The following is a 19,799-nucleotide window of genomic DNA, read 5'->3' on the forward strand; positions in this document are numbered from 1 at the left end:
CCCCACCACTCCAGGATTCTCGGATTCTGTGGAATTACGGAGCTGGCCACAGGAGGGCAGGAGCGGGCTGGGCGAGGAGCGGGCAAGCCCCAGCAGAAGAGAGTTGTGGGATAGATAAGGGACATTTCTGTCTGCTGCACAATCCCCCATCCAGCCTAAAACACTCTCCTGCACATCCCACGATGCTCTATGAGAGCTGGAGGCACTCACCTTGTTCCACGAGATCGCAGAATATCCCGGGTTGGAAGGGATCCATAAGGATCAGCCAGTCCAGCTGCCCAGACACCACAACAATCCCATTCTGTGCCTGAGAGTGTTGCCAAAGCCTCCTTGAGCTCCAGCAGCCTTGAGGCCATGACCATTCCCTGGGGAGCCTGTTCCAGTGCCTGACCACCCTCTGGGGGAAGAACCTTCTCCTAATATCCCATCTAAGCCTTCCCTGCTTGGAATGAGCACCCAGTACTTTAATTACAAGCAGGGTTTCACCCCAAACCACCTCCTCTGCCCTAACATATTGACTGTAGCTCCAGGGATACCCACGGATCCAAACAGACCAGGATTTGGGTGAAAACACCCCAGCTTTGAGAGAACACAGACATCTGCTGCCATTTTAGCACCATCCTGAATCGGTGCCTTTGCACCCTCAGAAGAGGAGCTCCCTGCCCAGAAGCATTGCTACCAGGCAGGAGGTGGACAAGCAGCCTCTACCCAGCCACAGTGGTTTCACACACAAAACCCTTCAGCAGTCTCCTCAGGTGGGAATTACCATCTCCACATCCAGCCAGGACTAACAGCTCAGGGAATGCTCCTGGAGCTTCCCTGCCAACGCTCAGTGCAGGTCAAATCACTGCCCAAGGCAGCTGAAGTCCAGTGGGTTCAGGTGTGTGACCAACCCAGCAGCCACAGAGCTGATCACATCCTAATTTGCTCACACAGCGTTCATGTGGCTCCCTCCCCAATTTCAGCTTTTCCTGCTGCCTACTCAGCCCCAGTCACCCGAGAGCAGCAAACACAGGAGGAGAGGGAAGCACTGGAAGAGGGACAACATCAGCTTGCTCACCTGCCTTGCTGCAAATGCAGCTAAATCCTGCCCAAGCAAAACCAAATTTCTCCTAAACAGGAGCAGCAGCAGCATGGTCTCCTCCGAGTGCCATGAAAGATCCTGGAGATACCTCAGCCAAAGCCAACCTGCAGGCACAGACTCACCTTCCCCACTGGCTGCGACATCCATGGGCTTTGGGAACTGCTGCTGGGTGCATGACCTCCTGGGCTGCCCGGAGAGCTGAGCCCTTCTCAGGAAGGAGAAGCAGGAGCATGGGAGGAATGCCACAGCTGTTCCTCCCACAGGTAACCCCAATTCCCTGGAACACAGCAGCGCTCCCATTGCAAAGGCCTTTGCCCTGCCGTCAGGTGGAAAGCACCGCCTGGCAGGGCTTCACTCTCTCTGGGTAAACACACACTCTCTCCCAGAGACACAGCCTGTTCTCCGCTCCCAGCAGGTGGATCACCCCTGGAAGGCTAAAGGTCTGCCCACACCTTGGTTTCACACACAGCAGGATATTGGGAAGATAACTCTGTTTTTCCCCCCGATAATCCCCAGGTCTGGTTTGGCACCTGTTCAAGGCACTGGGCAAAGCCACAGGATGATGGGGGCTTAACTGGGAGCACCACTCTGGAAATGCTGGCTGCCTTTCCTAGCAGAACACAGCTGGATTACAGGACTTGGTTTATTTTATAGCAGCCCACAGAAATGCTATTGGAGGGCACAAGGGAATCCACAGCAGTTACTGACCCTCCTGTTATTCCCAGGAAACGCTCTTCTTATTTGTAAATGAAAGCAACAACCCCTCCCCTCGAAAAAAGATCTGGCTTACACATAACATTTTCACTCACTTTTTATAAGAAGAGTTGTTCCCTGTTCCAAGCCAGAGGTCCAGATGGGAGTTGACTCTTTCCCTCTGCTCTGTTCAGGTGAGACCCTACCTGAACTTCTGCATCCAGCTCCAGGGTCCCCAGCACAGGAAGGACATGGACCTGCTGGAGAGAGTCCAGAGGAGGGACACCAAGCTGAACAGAGGGATGGAGCAGCCCTGCCACGAGGAAAAGCTGAGAGGATTGGAATTGCTCAGCCTGGAGAAAAGAAGTCTTTGGTGTAACCTGATTGCCCCTTCCAGTATCTGAAGGGAGTCTGCAAGGAAGCTGGAGAGGGGCTTTGGACGAGGGCCTGGAGTGACAGGATAAGGGGGAATGGCTTCCCACTGCCAGAGGGCAGGGTTAGATGGGATATTGGGAAGAAATTCTCCTTGTGAGGGTGGTGAGGCCCTGGCACAGGTTGCCCAGAGAAGCTGTGGAAGTGTTCAAGGCCAGGCTGACAGCACTGTTACACATGGGAAGAAAACAGCACATGACTCCCACAGCTGTTTTACCCACCAGTGAGGTGTCAAGAGGAGATTTCTAGAGCTTTCCAGAGCTTCTGTTAATAGCTCCTTGTGGCCATTTTATGGCACCTCTTGGGGATGTCACAGGGCACCGCACACAGCCCTGGCACCAGGAGGGGCAGAGGGGAAAGCAGCGCCCTGGAGCTGGCAGGAGGAGCTCGGCACTGTTACCTGCGCAGGGCGGTTCTGGGCTTGCCACTCCTCTGGGCGAGGGTGAAGGGCAGCTCCCTCACCTCCTCCCGATATCTGCCCACTGCTAGGCAGAGGCAGCTCCCTCCCAAGGCAAGCACCAGTGCCACACGGAAGTCACGGCACCACTCGGTTCACAGGAGACCTCTGAGACCTCGGGCGAAGGAGCTGGGGAAGGAAACCACAGCGTGAGAGAGCCCAGGAGCCTCCAGCCCATCCTGCACACCAGCCCTCTCCTTAGGAATCTGCTCCGAGGGGCTCCGGGAGAGAGGGGCATCGAGGAAGGCTCTCCACTTCACCATGCAGGTAGGAACAGAAACTGCCCCGATATTCCCAGGATGCTGCTTTTCAGCACCTCTGAGCACCTGTGGCTTGGAAACACAGGCTACGCTAACCTCCAATCTCTACCACTCACCTGCTTTCAGCCTTTAAGGTATAAAATTCCTACAAAGTGTGTGACAGGGAAAGCAGGATGTGCTGCCCGTCCCATGCACCATCCCAAGGTGCAGTGGGGTCACACTGGCCCCACATGTTGGTCCCAGAATTCAAAGGTGCCAGAGTACAGAGCAGAGAAGGATGGCATGGACGGAGCTTATGTAAACCTAGGAATGAGCACTGCAGAGGTGACAGCCCCAGGTGTTCCAGGAGCACCTGGAATACAGCAAGGGCAGAGGGGGAGCTGTGATCTTTTTCTTTTATAATTTGGAAGAAAAGATGCAGTTTTTTTTTCCTGGGAAAAGCCAGGCAAACTCTCCAAATTCAGGGCAGGTAGTAAAGGTACAGGTCTGCCTCTCCAAGCAAAGGCTGTCCCACTTCTCAGGAAGCCACGGGCTAAGGTGGAAGTGCTCCAAGGGAAGCTGAGTAAGAAACATCCTGGAGATAAGACCAATTTGATCATCTCAGTGTGGGTGACGGGAACCACCCAACCCCACACCAATCCATGACTGGAAAGGAAAACAAGGATGCCAGATCCTATCCAGGTCCTTGTCCTGAGTTACTCACATGGTGACTCTGCACACAGCCCAAGGGTGCCTGTGGCCATTTCCCAGAAGGAACACTCAGGGCAGTGGGTTACCTGCCTGGGGACAAGGACCAATGATACACCTTGGAGGCATGGAAACCCTTTTCAAACATGGAAATTCCTGCTTCCCACTGTGCCGATCGCTTTTACACCTTTGCACAGCAGCACCTCCACATCCTGTTCCAACCACAGGGCAGGAAGCAGTAAACTGAAACTGTCCTTCCCAAGAGCAGGAATAGAGCCCAGGGCTTGTACAACCACTGCAGAGAACAGGTGGCCTTGCCTGCACCTGATCCCGCTGCCCTGCGAGGCCAGAGCACAGCAGCCACTGTCAGACAGCATCCCTAATTCCCAGGAAAAAACAATAAGTTGTGAGAGTAGCAGTGATCCGAAGTCCCTGCCTGCTGAAGCTATCCCTGCCCACACATCCCTGTCTTCCCATCAAGAACTGCAGTGGCAGGACAAGGGGGATGGCTTCAAACTGCCAGAGCGCACGATTAGATGGGATACTGGGAAGAAATCCTTCCCTGTGAGGGTGGTGGGGCCCTGGAATGGATTTCTTAGAGAAGCTGTGGCTGTCCCATCCCTAGAAGTGTCCAAGGCCAGTCTGGGAAGGCTTGGAGCAACCTGGGCCAGTGGAAGGTGTCTATGCCCATGGCAGAAGGTGGAACTGGTCAGGTTTTAAGGTCCCTTCCACCCAAGGCACTCTGGGATTCTGTGATTCTATACACACCCCATATGGCCCCAAAAGCAAGCTGGGCACCTGCATGGCAGCCTGAGCCCCAGAAGCCATACCTTGGTAACCTCTCAGCCTCTTCCCAAGGAAGTGGATGTGCTGGCTGGGATGCTCAGATGCCCAAGCAGGACTGTCCCTACAGGTGTTGGAGTTGGGAGCCACCTGGGAGCAGAAGGTGTGATGCCAGCAGGTCCCTTCACCTCATCTTAAGCTTTACTGGAGACAGCGGCAGCAGGAAAAGTGTGTCAAGTGTGCCAAGGTGGCATTAGGAACACCCTAAAACATTCCCATACCCAAAGGATGGCTTCCCCTCCACATCCATCCACAAGATCACGGGTGGCACTGGCAGGGAATTGCTGCAAGATGAGGCTGGTGCACATGGAGGCTGAGAGAAACCAGCCAGGCAGGAATGAGCCAACACAACAGCAGAGTGTGCCAGGCCAGATCCATGCCAGCATCAGAGCACTGGCAGCGGGCAGATCCCTGAGAGGTTCCCACCCCCTCCCCTGTGTCCAGAGAGGGGCTCAGACTGGGATACAGGGAACTGCTGCATCCAATCCTGCCCCCCAAACCTGGTTAGAGCAGATGACAGCACCAGAACCCTCCCTCTGCCTCTTGCTATAAACTGGGGTACCTTTTATCCAAGAGAAGTTCTGGCTCTTGTTACAACAGCACCTCTGGGGGAGAGCATCCCTCTTCTCAAGCCTTCCTGCTTCTCATTCTTGTCAGCCAGTCTCCTCATGGCTCTTGTGTTTTGGCTGATCCATGTGAGCGAGCATCTGGCAGAATATTTCAGCCCTTTCCTCATCCCGACCTCTCTGCTCCCATGGCCTCATTCTCCAGTGAAAGCTCGGGATGCAGATCTTACATCAGGGCACAGTTGCACCACCATGGCTCTGCTGCCAAGATTACAGCCAGAGCAACTCGTCTGGCTGGCTGCTCTTTTAGGTCACAGTGTCTCTGGTGACACCAAGTGACAGTATTCCCGTCCCTGGAAATTCCCATTCCCCTTCCTGCTGCTGTACTGCGTCACCTTCCCTCAGGAACAGCGGCGTAGCTGTTTGTGGGGACACACCACAGATCACATCAAAGGGTGGAAAAATCCCCCACAGGGGCAGCTGATGGCTTAAGCTGAAGGAGAGCAGGATTAGATGGGATACTGGGGAGAAATCCTTCCCTGTGGGGGTGCTGAGGCCCTGGCACAGGGTGCACAGGGAAGCTGTGGCTGTCCCATCCCTGGAAGTGTCCAAGGCCAGGCTGGAGCAACCTGGTCTAGTGCAAGATGTCCCTGGGGGGAACTGGATGGGCATGAAGGTCCTTTCCAACACAAACCATTCCATGATGTGCTCCCCCACATCCACACCCTGGGATGTCTGAGTGTAATTACCTGTAACCAGGAAGGTGGGAGCTGCACAGCTGTTCTCTCCAGAGCCACTCACACACAGGAGGAGAACAGGCAAAGGCCAGAGATCAAGCAGTGTTTGGACAACACAGTTAGGCACATGGATGCTTGGGGTGGTCCTGTGCAGGGCCAGGAGCTGGAGTCAATTATCCTTGTGAGTCCCTTTCAACTTGGGCTATTCTATGATTTTATGATCAGCAGCACATCCTCCCCCCTCTGTCCCTCGGCTGCAGCCTGAAGCATCCAACATGCCTTCCAAGGACTTTTTTCACCTGCTTTAGCAGGGTTGTGCCAGCCTCAAAGTGCCTGTGCTCCATTCTCCCTTTACTGGAATTTAAAACTACTTCCCCACCCTCCCCAAAAAGCCAACAGTGCCCTATCTGACAGGAACAACTGACAAATGGAAAAGGCTGATTAAAGCCTGTAAAATCCACTCTAGCATGAACAGAGAGGGAGAAAGGTGAACACTTCCCCAGTACCAATGTCAGGGCATCAGGTGAAAGAGCTGAGAAAGGTTTTTTTCTCCTGGTCCAGATCTCTCACAGCCCCAGGGCACCATTGGGCACGATGAGTTCTAGGGGAGGCTGCACACCCTCCCAGGGGTCCCTGCAGCATTCCTAAACACAAATCCCTGGCTGGCTTGGCAAGACCCCAAACTGGTGATCAGGAGCATGTGGGAGAAGGTTTCACACAAGCCTGCTCTTACCTTCCTCCCTGGGCAACTCTTGGAGGCTGCTGGAAGAGGAAAACGCAGCATCCCCCAGGGAGCCTGCTGAAGCCTTCCTTCCACTGGTTTTCTTATTCACCAGGATGAAATTCTGCTGACTCCCTGCAGGGAATTTCCTGCTGAGGACACAGACTCCTTTGCCTCCCCGGTAAGCTCTGCTCCTTCTGCATCTGCAGCGAGTCCAGCCCACCTCAGAGAGGGGACAAATCCCCATTTCCCTTGCTCATTCCCAGCTGCCCTCTACACAGCCACAATGAGGGTCCAAACCTCCAAGAGGCTGGAGTTGGAAAGGAGAGTCTCAGCTTTCCATCCCTAATAATTCCCTGCTGGTTTTGTGGGCAGAATGAAGAGAAGTGGGATTTTGTCCTGGTGAGTGACATCCATGAAATGGGCAGTGAGAAAGAGATCAAGAGGAAGAAGTTCCTGGATGAGTTGAGCAAGAAGGGCTTCACTATCAAGGTGAGGGGCTCTGGGAGGAAAAGGCAGCAGATACTTGGCTTGACTTAGGCTCCTGCATCCCAGGAAATGGGAGAGGCCTGAACCATTGAGCTGTTCACCACATCAGAGCAGGAAAACAACCCACTTGCTCAACCAGCAGAGAAAGACCGCAGCCCCAGGACTCACACAGCCCCCAGTCCTTCCAGCTCTGTCCCTTTCCTGCCTCTCTGGCTCTGTTTTAACAGCTCTTCTCTTCCCCTCACCAGAAAATTGAGGACACAAAGCTCTTTTATGGAGTCCGTGCCCCGCAGCACATCTTCTGGAAATACCAGTGTCTCCTGACGAACCCCAACAGCAGGCAGCAAAACTCCAGTGCCTACCAGGACGTCCCAGTGACCACCAGGTGGGTGCTGAGCTGATTTCCAGCCTCCTGCACTCACTCTTCTCCACACCAGCATCCATTTTCCAGCTCGGTTCACAGCTGTGCCAGGCTTTTCACTTTCCACAGAACCATCCTTCACCTCCCACGTGCAAAGCTGATGGCTTCTCACTGCCCAAATTTCTCCCTCCCTTGCTCCCCTGGATTTTAGTGCACACCTTCTGCCTTCTCTGCCCTGTTTTTCTGAGCCGCACAACACAAGTCTGTATCCCAGAGCAGCCTTTAAGCAGAGTTTCTCCTTGTTCAGGATACGGGTCGTGCACTTCATACTGCAGAACACCGTGACGTCCGACTTAGGTAAGGGAATGGGGATCACAGGGGGGATGTTCAACCTGGATCTGCAGGAAGAATCCTGCCCAAGAATCCTGGGCACTGGCATCCCAGCTGCCTTGCCATCCTGGGGAGAACAGAAAGGGGGGGAGCTCAGACAAGTCAATTTGCTGCTTCATCCAGAGGCTGGGAGATTTGGACTGAAGGAACCAGGAGTTCCTCTGCTCTGTCTCCCCAAAACCCTAAGTCTAACCCTGTCCCTTCTGCTCTGCTCCCAGAGAAGCTGCATGACCTGATGAAGAAGAAGGTGTTTGAGGCAGCCTTTCCCCTGCACAAGGTGAGGCTGAGCACAAAGTGCCTGGGAGGAAAATCCAGGAGAGATGGAAGAGGAGGATGGGGTGGGGGGGACCTGTGGGCAACTGGGGCTGCACCAGGAGCTCACTGGGTGAAGGGCATGGCAAAGCTTCTGGCAGCTGCTTTGGAGCTGGGCAGGGCATTAAGGGTGCCCTGGTGTTCCTGCATCCAACCAACTTCTCTGCTCTCCAGAAAGAAGAGATAAGGGAAATACTAAAGAAGAAGTGGGCTCGCTGGAGAGTTCTATTTAAGGAACAGCCAATTGAGGAGATCAGGTAACACAGGCACAAGAGGCAGATCTTTCTAACCAAGAGGTCCCACTTGAAACCCAGAGAGCTCGATGCCCTTTGCCAGGCTCCTGCATTGTCTTAAAAATCATTAGTTTGAACCTGGCTCTTCTCACAAGCACTGGGCTGCCTCTGCAGCATCCAAAGCTTTTAGCCTGAGGGTTATCCCTGTGGCTCCAAGCTCCATCTGCTAATCCTACAGCATGAAACAACCCCCGTGTCTGTGAGGAATGTAATGAACCTGTTTGGTTTTCAGCCACATTCAGAAGGCAGGAGAGGTGGGAATGGAGCATCAGTGCTGCACAGCCAGCCTGAGGCTGAACTTGGGGCAGTAAAGGCAACATGGGGCTTCTACAACCACATAAAATCCCAGGAGAGAGCACAGCTCTTGTTTTTGGAAACTAACTCCATGGGCAGGGGCAGGAGGGCAAAAAGAACGTGTTACTTCATAAACCTGCCAGGGGGCTCTGGTAGAGAGGGGAGATCTTAAAATAGAGGTGCACCTCTGACAGTTGGCACAGGATACAGGGCTCCCAGTCCCTCAGTCTGTAGTCATTTCTTCTCCATGACTCCAACCTGCTCCCCACACCATAAAAACTGAGATACTGTCACCACGGGCATTTTCTAGTGACTCCCGAAGTCTGATCTCTTTTCTGGCTGCAACTTCCACCTCACCTTTCCTCCTAGGTGCTATTTTGGAGAGAAGGTGGCCTTATACTTTGCCTGGCTGGGCTGGTACACCTACCTGCTGATTTTCGCTGCCGTGGCTGGGCTGGCAACCGTCGCAGCTGGGGCTACTGTTTTCAGTTCCAGCCAGGTGAGGTAAGGCCCTTGGGAATGCCAAATGCACATCCCATCCAGCTCTGCAGGTGGCTCAGAGGCACCCTCGTCCCCCTTGGCTTCTCTTCTCCTTTCTTCCAGCAAGGAGATCTGTGATGCCAACAACACCATCATGTGCCCGCTCTGTGACCAGAATTGCTCGTTCTGGGTCCTCTCTGACACCTGCACCTATGCCAAGGTAGGGAACCCCCTTTTCCAGGGCAGGCTCAAGGTAAAGGATGGGGAAACACTCCCAGCTCATGCTGCTCCTGCAGCACTAAAAAGAAGCCCCACCCCAGATCACCATCTCCATCACCACCATGGAATATTTTACCAGTAACAAGCCCCAGTGTCCATCACCTTCTGTGTTTTGCCCTCCTGTAGCACCTTTACCTGCGTCAGGGGAGACAAAAATGCCAAGACCCCGAGGTACCACAGCCCCTGGACCTCAGTGCCCCATCACGCTCTTCCTTCATCTCTTCCAGGTCACTCACATGATTGACAATGAGGCCACCGTGGTGTTTGCCATGTTCATGGCCATCTGGGGTAGGTGTCCATGCCTGGGTGCCCAGTACATGTGGTTGGGAGAGGAAGCAGAAGGTGGAAAAAGGAACACCAACGTAGCTTCACCCTTTGGGAGGGGTTTATATCTGCTCTGCTTCCAGAGCCTACAGCTCCCCTTCCAGACACCGCAAGAGACAAAACCACCCTGGTGATATCCTCCAGCTCCCAAAATATTCCTTACCTGAAGCTTGTCGTACCTGAAGCTTCTGCTCAGCATAGCCTCCCCAAAGGCACCCAGCAATTTTCTAGCAGCTGCCTATAAATGGCCACAACCACAGGAAGGAGGGGGCTCCAGACTCCTCCTCCACCCTCCCAAATCACTGCAGGGCCTCGTGGGAGTGGCTGTGGGATGATGGGATGCCATCACTGCCGTTGTTACACACTCATCTGGCTTTTCCATCTGGCTTTTTCCAGCCCGTTCCCTGACCGGCCACCTCAGGAATGGGCCGGGTGTCCCACCTGCGAAGCCATGGCACAGTCCTGAGTGTGTCCGTGGGCTGGGTCACACAGGGACACAATCAGGAGTGTCCATCCAATTAACATAAGGGGTGGTTGGAATTGGAGTTGGAGAGGTGTAGCCTTGCAGGGGTGCAGTGCAGGACACCCATTCCACCTGAAAAGTGACTTATCCCAAATTGCCTATGGACACACTAGACCAGGCCAGTGAAAGCTCACCTGCACCATCCCTGTTCCCTCACTGCTGCCTGTCCAGGGCCCTTCCAGGTCACCAAGGCGCAGAGGGGACTGCTTGTCCATGAGCCAAGGGCAGTCCAGGCTGGTTTGCCATCAGGTTGGATGTGATGTGACTCTCTGGGAGACAGAGGGGTGGCATTCAGAGCCATTCCTAAGTGTCACTGCACTTTCTCCTTCCCAATCCAGCCACTGTATTCCTGGAGCTGTGGAAGAGGGAGAGAGCCAATGTGGCCACCAGCTGGGACCTATACGGGTGGGATGAGGAAGAGGTGAGGACATCATCTTTCATGCTTGCTGCTTCCCCTTTCAGGGCAGGAGTCACCTGGATCTATAAAAGACACATCAGAGGGGTTCCTTGCCCAGACTGAACTCAGTCAGGCTTGGGCATGCTCTTGTGGGTTGGGTGCTCACCCCTGTCCTTCTCCAGCACTCCTCATCCCATCTGTCCACTGACACAAGGGGCACAAAGCACTGCTGGGACCTTTATTTTCCCATTTTTAACTTTAATATATATATATTTTTTAAGGAGGAGCTGGCTCTGCAGCTGATCAATAACTCGCAGCACGAACCCCGGCCGTACCAGCACTCCTACTTCCGCAGCACCATCGTCCTCATCTTGGCCCTGCTGATGGTACGTGCCAGGTGACAACAGGAACGTTTGGTTTGAGGGCACATGGATCAAGGGAGCAAAGGCACAGATCAGGTTTTTAGGGCAGTTTCATGCCCATCACAATGATCATGGGGCTTCCTCATGCTCACACCTCACTGTGCTGATGGCAGGGCCAACCCACCCTTTGGGGACGTGGGCTGAAGGCTCTGGTCTTGCAGTGAGGATCAAGGCAGTGACACGGAGAGCAGGAAGAGGCAAATCCCAATGCATTTGTGCCTGCTGTGGGTCAATGGAGACTGGTTCAGGTGGAGACATAGAATCCTGGAATCACAGAATGTTAAGGGTTGGAAGGGACCTTATCTAGTCCCAAGCCCTGTGCCATGGGCAGGGACATCTCCCACTACTCCAGGTTGTTCAAGACTTTGTCCCACCTGGCCTTGAACACTGCCAGTGTTGGGGCATTTGCAACATCCCTGGGGAGTCTGATCCAGTATCTCCCCACCCTCACAGGGAAGAATTTCTTCCTAACACCCAGCCTAAATTTCCCCTCTTTCAGTTTGTACCTGTTACTCCCTGTCCCATCATTACACCCACCTTACGAACTTGTCGGCCTCCACCTCCACCGAAGGGCGCTGGTTTGCCTTTGAGGCCACCTCCAGGGCCCTCCTGAGGGGACCATCAGTTGTGATGGAGCACGTGCCCTCGGTGGCTCCTGACCCCTCGTCTCCCTCTCCATAGATCATGGTGCTGATCGGCATTGCCCACGCACTCGTCATCTACCGGGCAGTGGCCATGGCTCTGTTCACTCAGAGCGAAGTGAACCTGCTGAGCAAGCACGCCGACATCGTGGCCGTGATGACGGGGGCCGTGCTGCACTATATCACCATCGTCATCATGACCAAGGTGAGGAGCCACACGGCCTGCCTGGCAGGATTTCTCCACGGCCAACAGCCCCTGCTCATCGTATCCCTCTGTCCTGCAGGTCAACTGGCACGTGGCCCTCTTCCTCTGTGACCTGGGTAAGGGAAATGGGGTCTGTCCCACCTGCAGCACCCTTTTGTCCCTGAGCACAGCCAGCCTTTCGTCACCTTCCCTCCCTTCACCAGCACAAGGCAGTCCCCAGGCACCTCCAGACAGGGAGGCCAGCAGCCCCCAGCACACACTCACCTGTGGGCCACATGCTGTCCCATAGCCAGCTTTGCAGGGACAGTCACCCTACAGGGCTGAGACCTGGTATGAGCAGGACCCCCCAGCTCTAGGAGAAGTCACAACATGGATTTCCTCTCAGCTCTAAGGCCCCTTCTCCCTCAGCTCATGGCTCCGAGGGACCTCCTGGCTTGGGTGGCCTCATCTCCATCAGAAGGCTCAGGTGGAGGGCAGGGAAGACTTCATGAGTGGTAGATCCCCTTTGGACCTTCAGAGCTGTGGTGGCACCCTTGGGGGAGCAGGGCAAGGTCCTACTGCTCCATGACCAAACCCTTGGGTATTGATCCCTTTCCTAGAGAAACCACGGACCTTCTCCCAGCGGGAGAACAGCTTCACCGTGAAGATCTTCCTCTTTCAGTTCTTCACAAACTTCTCCTCGCTCATCTACATCGCCTTCTTCCTGGGACGGTGAGTGGAGAACACAGGGCAGCCAGGGTTTGGGATGGGTGTTCCTGACTCTCCTCAGGGTGTATGGACAGCCCAGCCCCTCTGCCCTCCCCACGAGGCACAGGGACCCCATTTGGGACTCAGAAGGGCCATGACCCAATAGGTATCACTGTTGCTTCCTTGCTCAGGATCAACGGCCACCCAGGGCACTACGTGCGCATCGCTGGCCACTGGAGGCTGGAGGAGGTGAGACACCCACTCTCTGACCCCACAGACAACTCCTCCTCTTCCCTTCCCTACTGCCCAGGGAGCCTCTGGGAAGCTCAGCTTTCCCCAATAGCACCTGCCAAAGGGGCCCTGGAGCCCACCCACCCTACTTGCAGGGCACAACCCCTGTCTTGTTGTTCCCTCCAGTGCCACCCTAGCGGCTGCATCACCGACCTCTTCATCCAGATGGCTGTCATCATGGTGCTCAAGCAGACCATCAGCAACATCATGGAGTATCTCATCCCGTAAGCTTCCCACACTGACCCTGACAGAGAGAGGAACCCTGGTCTTTCTTTTCCCCTTCCTCTAGGGATGTGCTGGAAGCAGCCCAGCCCTGCAGGCAGCCACACAAATCCCTCTCTCCCACTGCAGCTTGATATCCCATCAGCTACGGAAGAAGAAAAAGCGCCCGAAGAAGAGAAATCTGATGTTAGGAGAGGAGGAGGAGGCAGAGGACCCCTGCAAAAGGCAGTGGCTGAATAACTATGAACTCAACGAGGTCAACATCTTCAGCTTGTTCAATGAGTACCTGGAGATAGGTACGTGGGGCAGATCCATGTGCACTCCTTGGCTGGGGAGTGATGGATGCTAGGGAGTCCATACACAGGCAAGGAGCCACAGCTCCACACCCAGCCCCGCTCTGAGAGCCCTGGGACACCAAGATCATTCCCAAAACAGAGAGCAAGCAACTGTGCTAGCCTTTGGCCCTGCCTCAGACCTTGCTCTCCTTCCAGGGCCACAGCTGTAACCCCAGGGTGTGCCTGTGCCTGGCTGGCTCAACTATCCCCACAGATCCCACTCTCTGACAGCTCTGTGAGAGCTGGGTGTCCCAAAGATGTGGCTATCTCCCCTTCCACCCCTGCAAACCCCTCCGACCCAAGCCACAAAGCAGGGCAAACCCAAGCAGAGGGGGACATCCCCTCTGCCATGGCTTCACACCAGCACCCGGCGTTTGCCCCTCCACAGTGATCCAGTACAGCTTCACCACCATCTTCGTGGCAGCCTTTCCTCTGGCCCCCCTGCTGGCCCTCATCAACAACGTCATCGAGATCCACATGGACGCCATCAAGATGATGCGGCTGCGCCGGCGCATGGTGCCCAGGAAGGCCAAGGACATCGGTGAGAGGGGTCCTGCCAGCACCAGGCTGAGCCCCTAAGCACCCCATGGCCATGGGACAGCACAGGGAGAGCCACGAGTCGGAGAAGGAGAGGCTGCTTCAGGCTCTGCCAGAGGCTGAAGCGCAGCTTGGAGGCTCCTTCCTTGACCTGGCCATGCTAAAGCTGTCCCTGAGCTGGAATGGTGGCAGTGAGCTGGCAGAGGGACCTCACTGGCTGCTCCTCTCCCACAGGGATCTGGCTGCAGGTCCTCGAGGCCATTGGCATCCTGGCTGTCATTGGGAACGGGCTGGTGATCGCCATCACCTCCGACTTCATCCCCGTGCAGGTCTACAAGTACATGTACAGCCCCTGCATGAGGGAGAACCACACCAGCATGGAGTGAGTTCAGTTCTGAGACAGTTCCTGCCCACAGCATCCCCACGGCCCTGTCCCCACAGCCCTGTCCTCTTCTGCCTCAGTGCCACCACTGCAGGAGCACAAGACAGATGAGCTGGCCCCTAAAGCAGGGTGGGGGGAAAGGGGAGCAGGAGAACATTCCCACATGGCATCATCACATCATCCCTGTGGTGGGTGAACTGAGTGGAAAGGGCAGTGTGTAACATCAGAGAGCTACAGCATTTCCAGGATGCAGAAACATGCTCTCTCCTGCCCTCCCTGTTTCTCCAAGCCTTGGTTGACTGATCCAGTTCACTCAAACTGGACAGAAGCCTCTGAGCCCTCCATTTCCACCAGGCTTTGTGAAAGTGGGCAGTGAGAGCCCCAGGTGGGTTCTGCTTTCCCCAGAACAGGAGGTACAACCCGTGCTCAACCCGGTCCTTCCCCGCAGCTGTTCCACCGGGTACATCAACAACAGCCTCTCCGTATTCCACATCCAGGACTTCGAGCCCCACACCAAGGTGCTGCCAGAATTTAAAGGGCAGCAGATCAAGGAGTGCAGGTAAGAGTAGCCCCCTGCCACCGCCTGTCCCTCACCTTGACATCCAGGCCAGAATGGCATGGCCTGGGCTGGCACCGACGGAGCTGTGCTGCAGGTACCGGGATTACCGGAATGCTGACGACTACACCTACACTGTCCAGTTCTGGCACATCTTCGCAGCCCGGCTCGCCTTCCTCATCCTCTTCGAGGTGAGCACCCAGGGAGGCAGGAGAGGGCTGGGAAAGGGCTTAGATCTGTGCCTCGTGCCCAGGCTGGGAGACCCTGACTGCCCTTGCTTCCCACAGCATGTGGCTCTGTGCGTGAAGCTGATCGCAGCCTGGTACATCCCCGATGTCCCCCAGAAGGTCAAGAATAAAATTCTGATGGAAAAACACAGCAATCTCCGTAATGAACTGAGGTGGGTGATGCCCTGGAAGGTGCCAGGAGTTGCCAGGTTTCAGGATCTGTCTGCTCTGGAGCCCCTTTTCTTTTAGGAAAAAAAAAAGCTCCAAGTTAAAACAAGAAGTGATTTTGCCCAGGGAAGGACTTGGTCCAGGTTTTCCATCTAAACTTTGTTTAAAGAAAAAAGGATTAAGTATTTCAGTAGGAAACAGAGCCACTGTAGCTGCCCCAGTGCTGCTGTCCCATACTGACTAAGCCCTGCTCTGGGAAGGGCTCAGCCTGACCCCTCTCCATGGCCACCCTATCCCAGCTGCCACCCATAATCCCAATGGGAGCAGATTGCAGGGTTCAGGAAACACCCGTGTCTTGGTTTGAAAAGACGGTGTCTGCGAAGGAAGGCAGGAGCCTTCCTTGAAATGAAAAATGTAAACCCCCTCGCACCGAATTATTATGATTTTGAAATTAAAAGGCTCTCAGGCAAAGATATGGGAATAGGAGTAACAATTCTTTACTAGGAAACTTAAAAATACAAATGCAATAGTACAAACAAGAAAACAAACCACTGACAGAGTCAAAATACAACCTGACACCCTGTGGGTCAGGGTGTTGGTAGCAGTCCAATTAACTGGTGGCTGCAGCCCTCCTGGAGTGACAGCTGTGGTTCTGTTGGAGCAGGGATCCTCTAGGAGTGTGGAGTTTTCCTCTGAAGGTTCAGTGGTGGTGTAGATAGGCCTGGTCCTCTTCTGGGAATCCAGTGGAGAAGACACAGGATGCTGTCTCACAGCTGCTCCTTTGGGAATCCAGTGGGAAAAGGCTGCTGTGGTGTTCTAAATGTCATATTATATCCAGGTAGGAATGTTTGGCTCCTCTCCCTGGGCAGAGCTTCTCACAATGGGATGATATAATTTTATCAGTCATGCAATGAGATTCAATGACCCATGAACAGAAGATATCTCCTGGAGGGAGGATTGGTTGTGGAAGAGAGAAGGAAAACTGCCCAATTAACAGAAGATAACTGCCCCACCTCTAACAGATGGCAAATAGAATACGCACTCCCACTAACATCTTTCAACCAGAGTCATGGTTTAACACTGGCCAAACTCCAGGCACCCACAAAAGCCACTCACTCACCCTCCCCTGCCACAGCTGGGCAGAGGAGAGAAAAAAATTAACAAAGGGTTCATGAGTTCAGATAAGGACTAGGAGAAAACACTCCAAGGGCAAAACAGGCTCAGCTTAGAAGTACAAAGTGAATTTATTACTAACAAAATCAGAGGACCATAATGAGAAGTAAAATAAGCCCTTAAAAACACCTTTGCTTCCCCCAGCCCTCCCCTCCTTCCCACCAACAGTGCAGGGGACAGGGCATGGGGGTTTTGGTCAGTTCATCACCTGAGGTTTTCTTCCACTGCTCAGGGAAAGGAGTCCTTCCCCTGCTACACCATGGGGTCCCTTCCCACAGGAGAGAGTTCTCTGCAATCCTCTCCCCCATGGCTCAAATCTCATGAGCAGGAATCCTCCCAAAACTGCTGCAACATGAGTCCCTCCCCATGGGCGCACAGTCCTCCTAAAGCTGCTGCGGTGTGGGTCACTCTTCCACAGGGTCAGTCCTTCAAGGATAGGCTGCTCCAGCCTGGAAGCAGGGCCCCCTCTCTCCACCAGGTCTCCCACTGGATCACAGCCTCCTCCAGGCATCCACCTGCTCATCTCCCCCACAGGCTGCAGGTGGATCTCTGCATCTCCTCTGGATCCCCATGGGCTGCAGGGGCACAGCTACTTCACCATGGTCTCACCACGGTCTGCAGAGGAATCTCAGCTCTAGCACCTGGAGCACCTTCTCCCTGCTTCTGCACTGACCTTGGTGTCTGCATCTTGTTTCCCTCACATGTTCTCATCTCCTCCTCTTCTCTGGCTAGCAAAAAAAAAAACTGTGCCCCTTTTTATTTTGATTTTCTTCTTAAATACATTATCAACATCTCCATCTCTAATTGGCTCAGCCTTAGCCAGCAGCATGTCCATCTTGGAGCCATCAGGGATTGGCTCTGCCAGACATGGTGGAAGCTTCCAGCAGCTTCTCACAGAAGTCACCTCTGTGCCCCCACAGTACCAAAAACCAGGCCATGCAATACCAACACAACACCACACTGTCACAGCTTTCCATCTCTGCCTTCCTACCGACTGGGATTTCCCACAAGCAGGGCTTTCTCACAAACAGCCTGTCATTCTTTCTCCATCTATTTTGGGGAAGAGGCCCTATTCCTACTTGGAGTGTTTTTCCACACCTCCCAACTCAGACAGTTCCCTTCCCAACGCCTCTCTCCTCTTTCCCCAGCACGACAGAATACTCCACCGAGGTGTAGCCACCGCTCACCAAGGAGAAGGAGAACACGGACTCCAGCCCCTTTCCCGGCCTGGCAGTGCCAGCGGTGCCGGATGAACCCCACAACACGGTGCCACATGTCCCACCTGGGACCGAGCTGGACTTGAGCTGGGAAGTGATGACAAGACAGTGGCTTCACAGGAGCAGGCTGCTTTCTGACCTGGGAAGGAAGGATGCTGTGGCAGGGCCGGGATGTGCCTCCTTGGCATGGGGAGTGGCTGGGACAGACAGAGCAGCGGCGCTGGGGACAAAACCAGGGGCAGCAGCCAGATGCTGTGCTGCAGGAGATCACCTGGCTCCTTGTCACTCGCTTCCTTAAGCACAGGAAACACCACTTACCTCGTTCCAGGCTCCCTCTCCAGCCCTTTTGTTGCACTTTAGCCTCTTTTTCCACTGCCTTCCGTGACCTCCCCACTGTCGCACCACTGGGGAACTTGAGCGCCTCTTTCACCGAACTCCTCCCCGGCATGACTCCCACACGGCTGCAGCTCCGCCCTGCTGTCTCCATGGACGCAGCTCCACGGTCTTTGGGAAAATGCCGTTGTTATCTCGCGTTTAACTCCAGGCTCAGCCGGGTCCTGGGAGTTGTTCCTGGCTCAGCTGCCACCAGCCATCAGTAAATAAATACAACATCCACGTGGACACGCTGCCTGGCATTGCTTTCCTCCTCTGCCATCCCCAATCATCCCCCACAACCGTTCCTTGTCTTAGTGGGGACAATCACAGCAGGTGGCAGCTGCAGTGCCTGCTCTGAGGGCTGTGTGGAAGCTGGCTGGTGGGACACCAGGATTTGGCCATGCACAATGGGGACACAGCCTGGTAAACGTGCCAGGATAATGGAAATACGTGGGGGAAATGGGAAAAACACAGCAAATCCCAAATGATAGGGTTATCCCACCTTTTCCTTTAGAGACGTCACTACTGGCTGGCCGCCCTACTCCAGACAGAATGAGTTTGTCTGCAGCAGGAACGGGGTGACATCCCAGGACTGGACAGGTGCCACAGCTCAGGGGGCTCTGACAGGGGATCCCAGAGGCAGAACTGGGGGGCAGCCCCCTCCTTTCCCACCGATAGTGACCCCAGCCTGGCTGGACACCACCCCGGCACTGCCCGTGTCCTATGAGGATCCCACCACAGACGCTTCCCAAGGTGTCAGTCCTGGGGGCTGTGCCCTGGAGGTGACACATTCCAGTCAGGACTGCAGTGAAAGGCACCAGGGTTAACTCAGACTCAGAACGTCGCTCCCAAGAGCATGGAAAGCCACTAACAACCCCATAGGGAATGGAAAGGAGCTTGCTGAGCCCTCAGGCTTGTCCTGTTTTTGCACCTTTGTGGCCAAAACTGGATCTGCTCCTCCATGTAACTTACCACAGGGATAACCCTGATGGACAAGAAAGATCTTATCAGCTCCCGGTTTGCTCCCAAGCCTCCCCACACCCCTGCCTTCCCCAGGACCTGGGCTTCTTCCATGCAATCCTTCACCATCCCACAAATACAACAGATTTACACTGGATTTTCCAGCTGATGCATCACAGTGTCCATGAGAAGTGTTCAGTCCTCAAAAAAGGCTGCTCCAAAACACGCACAGCCAGTGGCTGTGGGGCCCAGGAGCAGAGGATTCTCCCCAGAGATGCCAACAGAGATCTGTCTCTTTCCCTCCCACAACAAGCCAACAGAACTGGTGGCTTATATCCTAAACAATGAGGAGTCTGAGTCAGGGTGTTTCTCCATGGGAACAGGCTCAGAGTCCTACCTGTAACCTGTACCTATTTATTTATATATGCATAGTTATTCAATATACATCTACATATATTTATGTATTATTAAATATAATACTATATATATATATTTGAATATACATAAATACATATACTTCACCCGTGGCCGTCTTCTTCCCTTCTTGGCCTCAAATCACGCGCTGGTTGATGCTTTTGCAGCTCAGGCAGGTGTTTGTCCAGGGGCTGCTGGTGCTGCTGTGACCACATCCATGCCTGGGGCATGCCGAGCCTCTAATCACCTCCATGGTAATTAGCACAGGGGATATCTGCTCTCCACCAGTGGCCACGGCCAGATCTGGCTCCCCACAGCCAGTGCCAGCTGGAGCAACCACCTCCAGCACCAGCTTCATCTGGCAA

General features: G+C 54.4%; 1 protein-coding gene across 3 annotated transcripts; it reads left to right on the forward strand.

Moving 5' to 3' along the window:
* The first annotated feature begins 163 nt into the window (after nt 1–163).
* ANO9 (anoctamin 9) lies at nt 164–18,472 on the forward strand. Of its 3 annotated transcripts, XM_053946036.1 has the most exons (24): nt 2,568–2,933; nt 6,596–6,661; nt 6,856–6,972; nt 7,218–7,354; nt 7,638–7,687; nt 7,939–7,997; nt 8,207–8,289; nt 8,989–9,123; nt 9,223–9,319; nt 9,606–9,666; nt 10,564–10,646; nt 10,904–11,008; nt 11,726–11,890; nt 11,970–12,006; nt 12,490–12,601; nt 12,769–12,826; nt 12,995–13,092; nt 13,220–13,386; nt 13,814–13,966; nt 14,197–14,344; nt 14,793–14,903; nt 14,998–15,091; nt 15,188–15,300; nt 17,617–18,472. In XM_053946036.1, exons 1-24 carry the CDS (start codon nt 2,928–2,930, stop codon nt 17,642–17,644), a joined length of 2,283 nt encoding a protein of 760 aa, XP_053802011.1. In that variant the 5' UTR covers nt 2,568–2,927; the 3' UTR covers nt 17,645–18,472. The 3 variants fall into 3 exon arrangements, with proteins under 3 accessions (XP_053802010.1, XP_053802011.1, XP_053802012.1); XM_053946035.1 differs by lacking the exons at nt 2,568–2,933; nt 6,596–6,661; nt 6,856–6,972 and adding an exon at nt 164–1,347; XM_053946037.1 differs by lacking the exons at nt 6,596–6,661; nt 6,856–6,972.
* Nucleotides 18,473–19,799: the final 1,327 nt, after the last annotated feature.

The sequence above is a fragment of the Vidua chalybeata genome, chromosome 6 (genome assembly GCF_026979565.1).
Source record: "Vidua chalybeata isolate OUT-0048 chromosome 6, bVidCha1 merged haplotype, whole genome shotgun sequence".
NCBI classification, from domain to species: domain Eukaryota; kingdom Metazoa; phylum Chordata; class Aves; order Passeriformes; family Viduidae; genus Vidua; species Vidua chalybeata.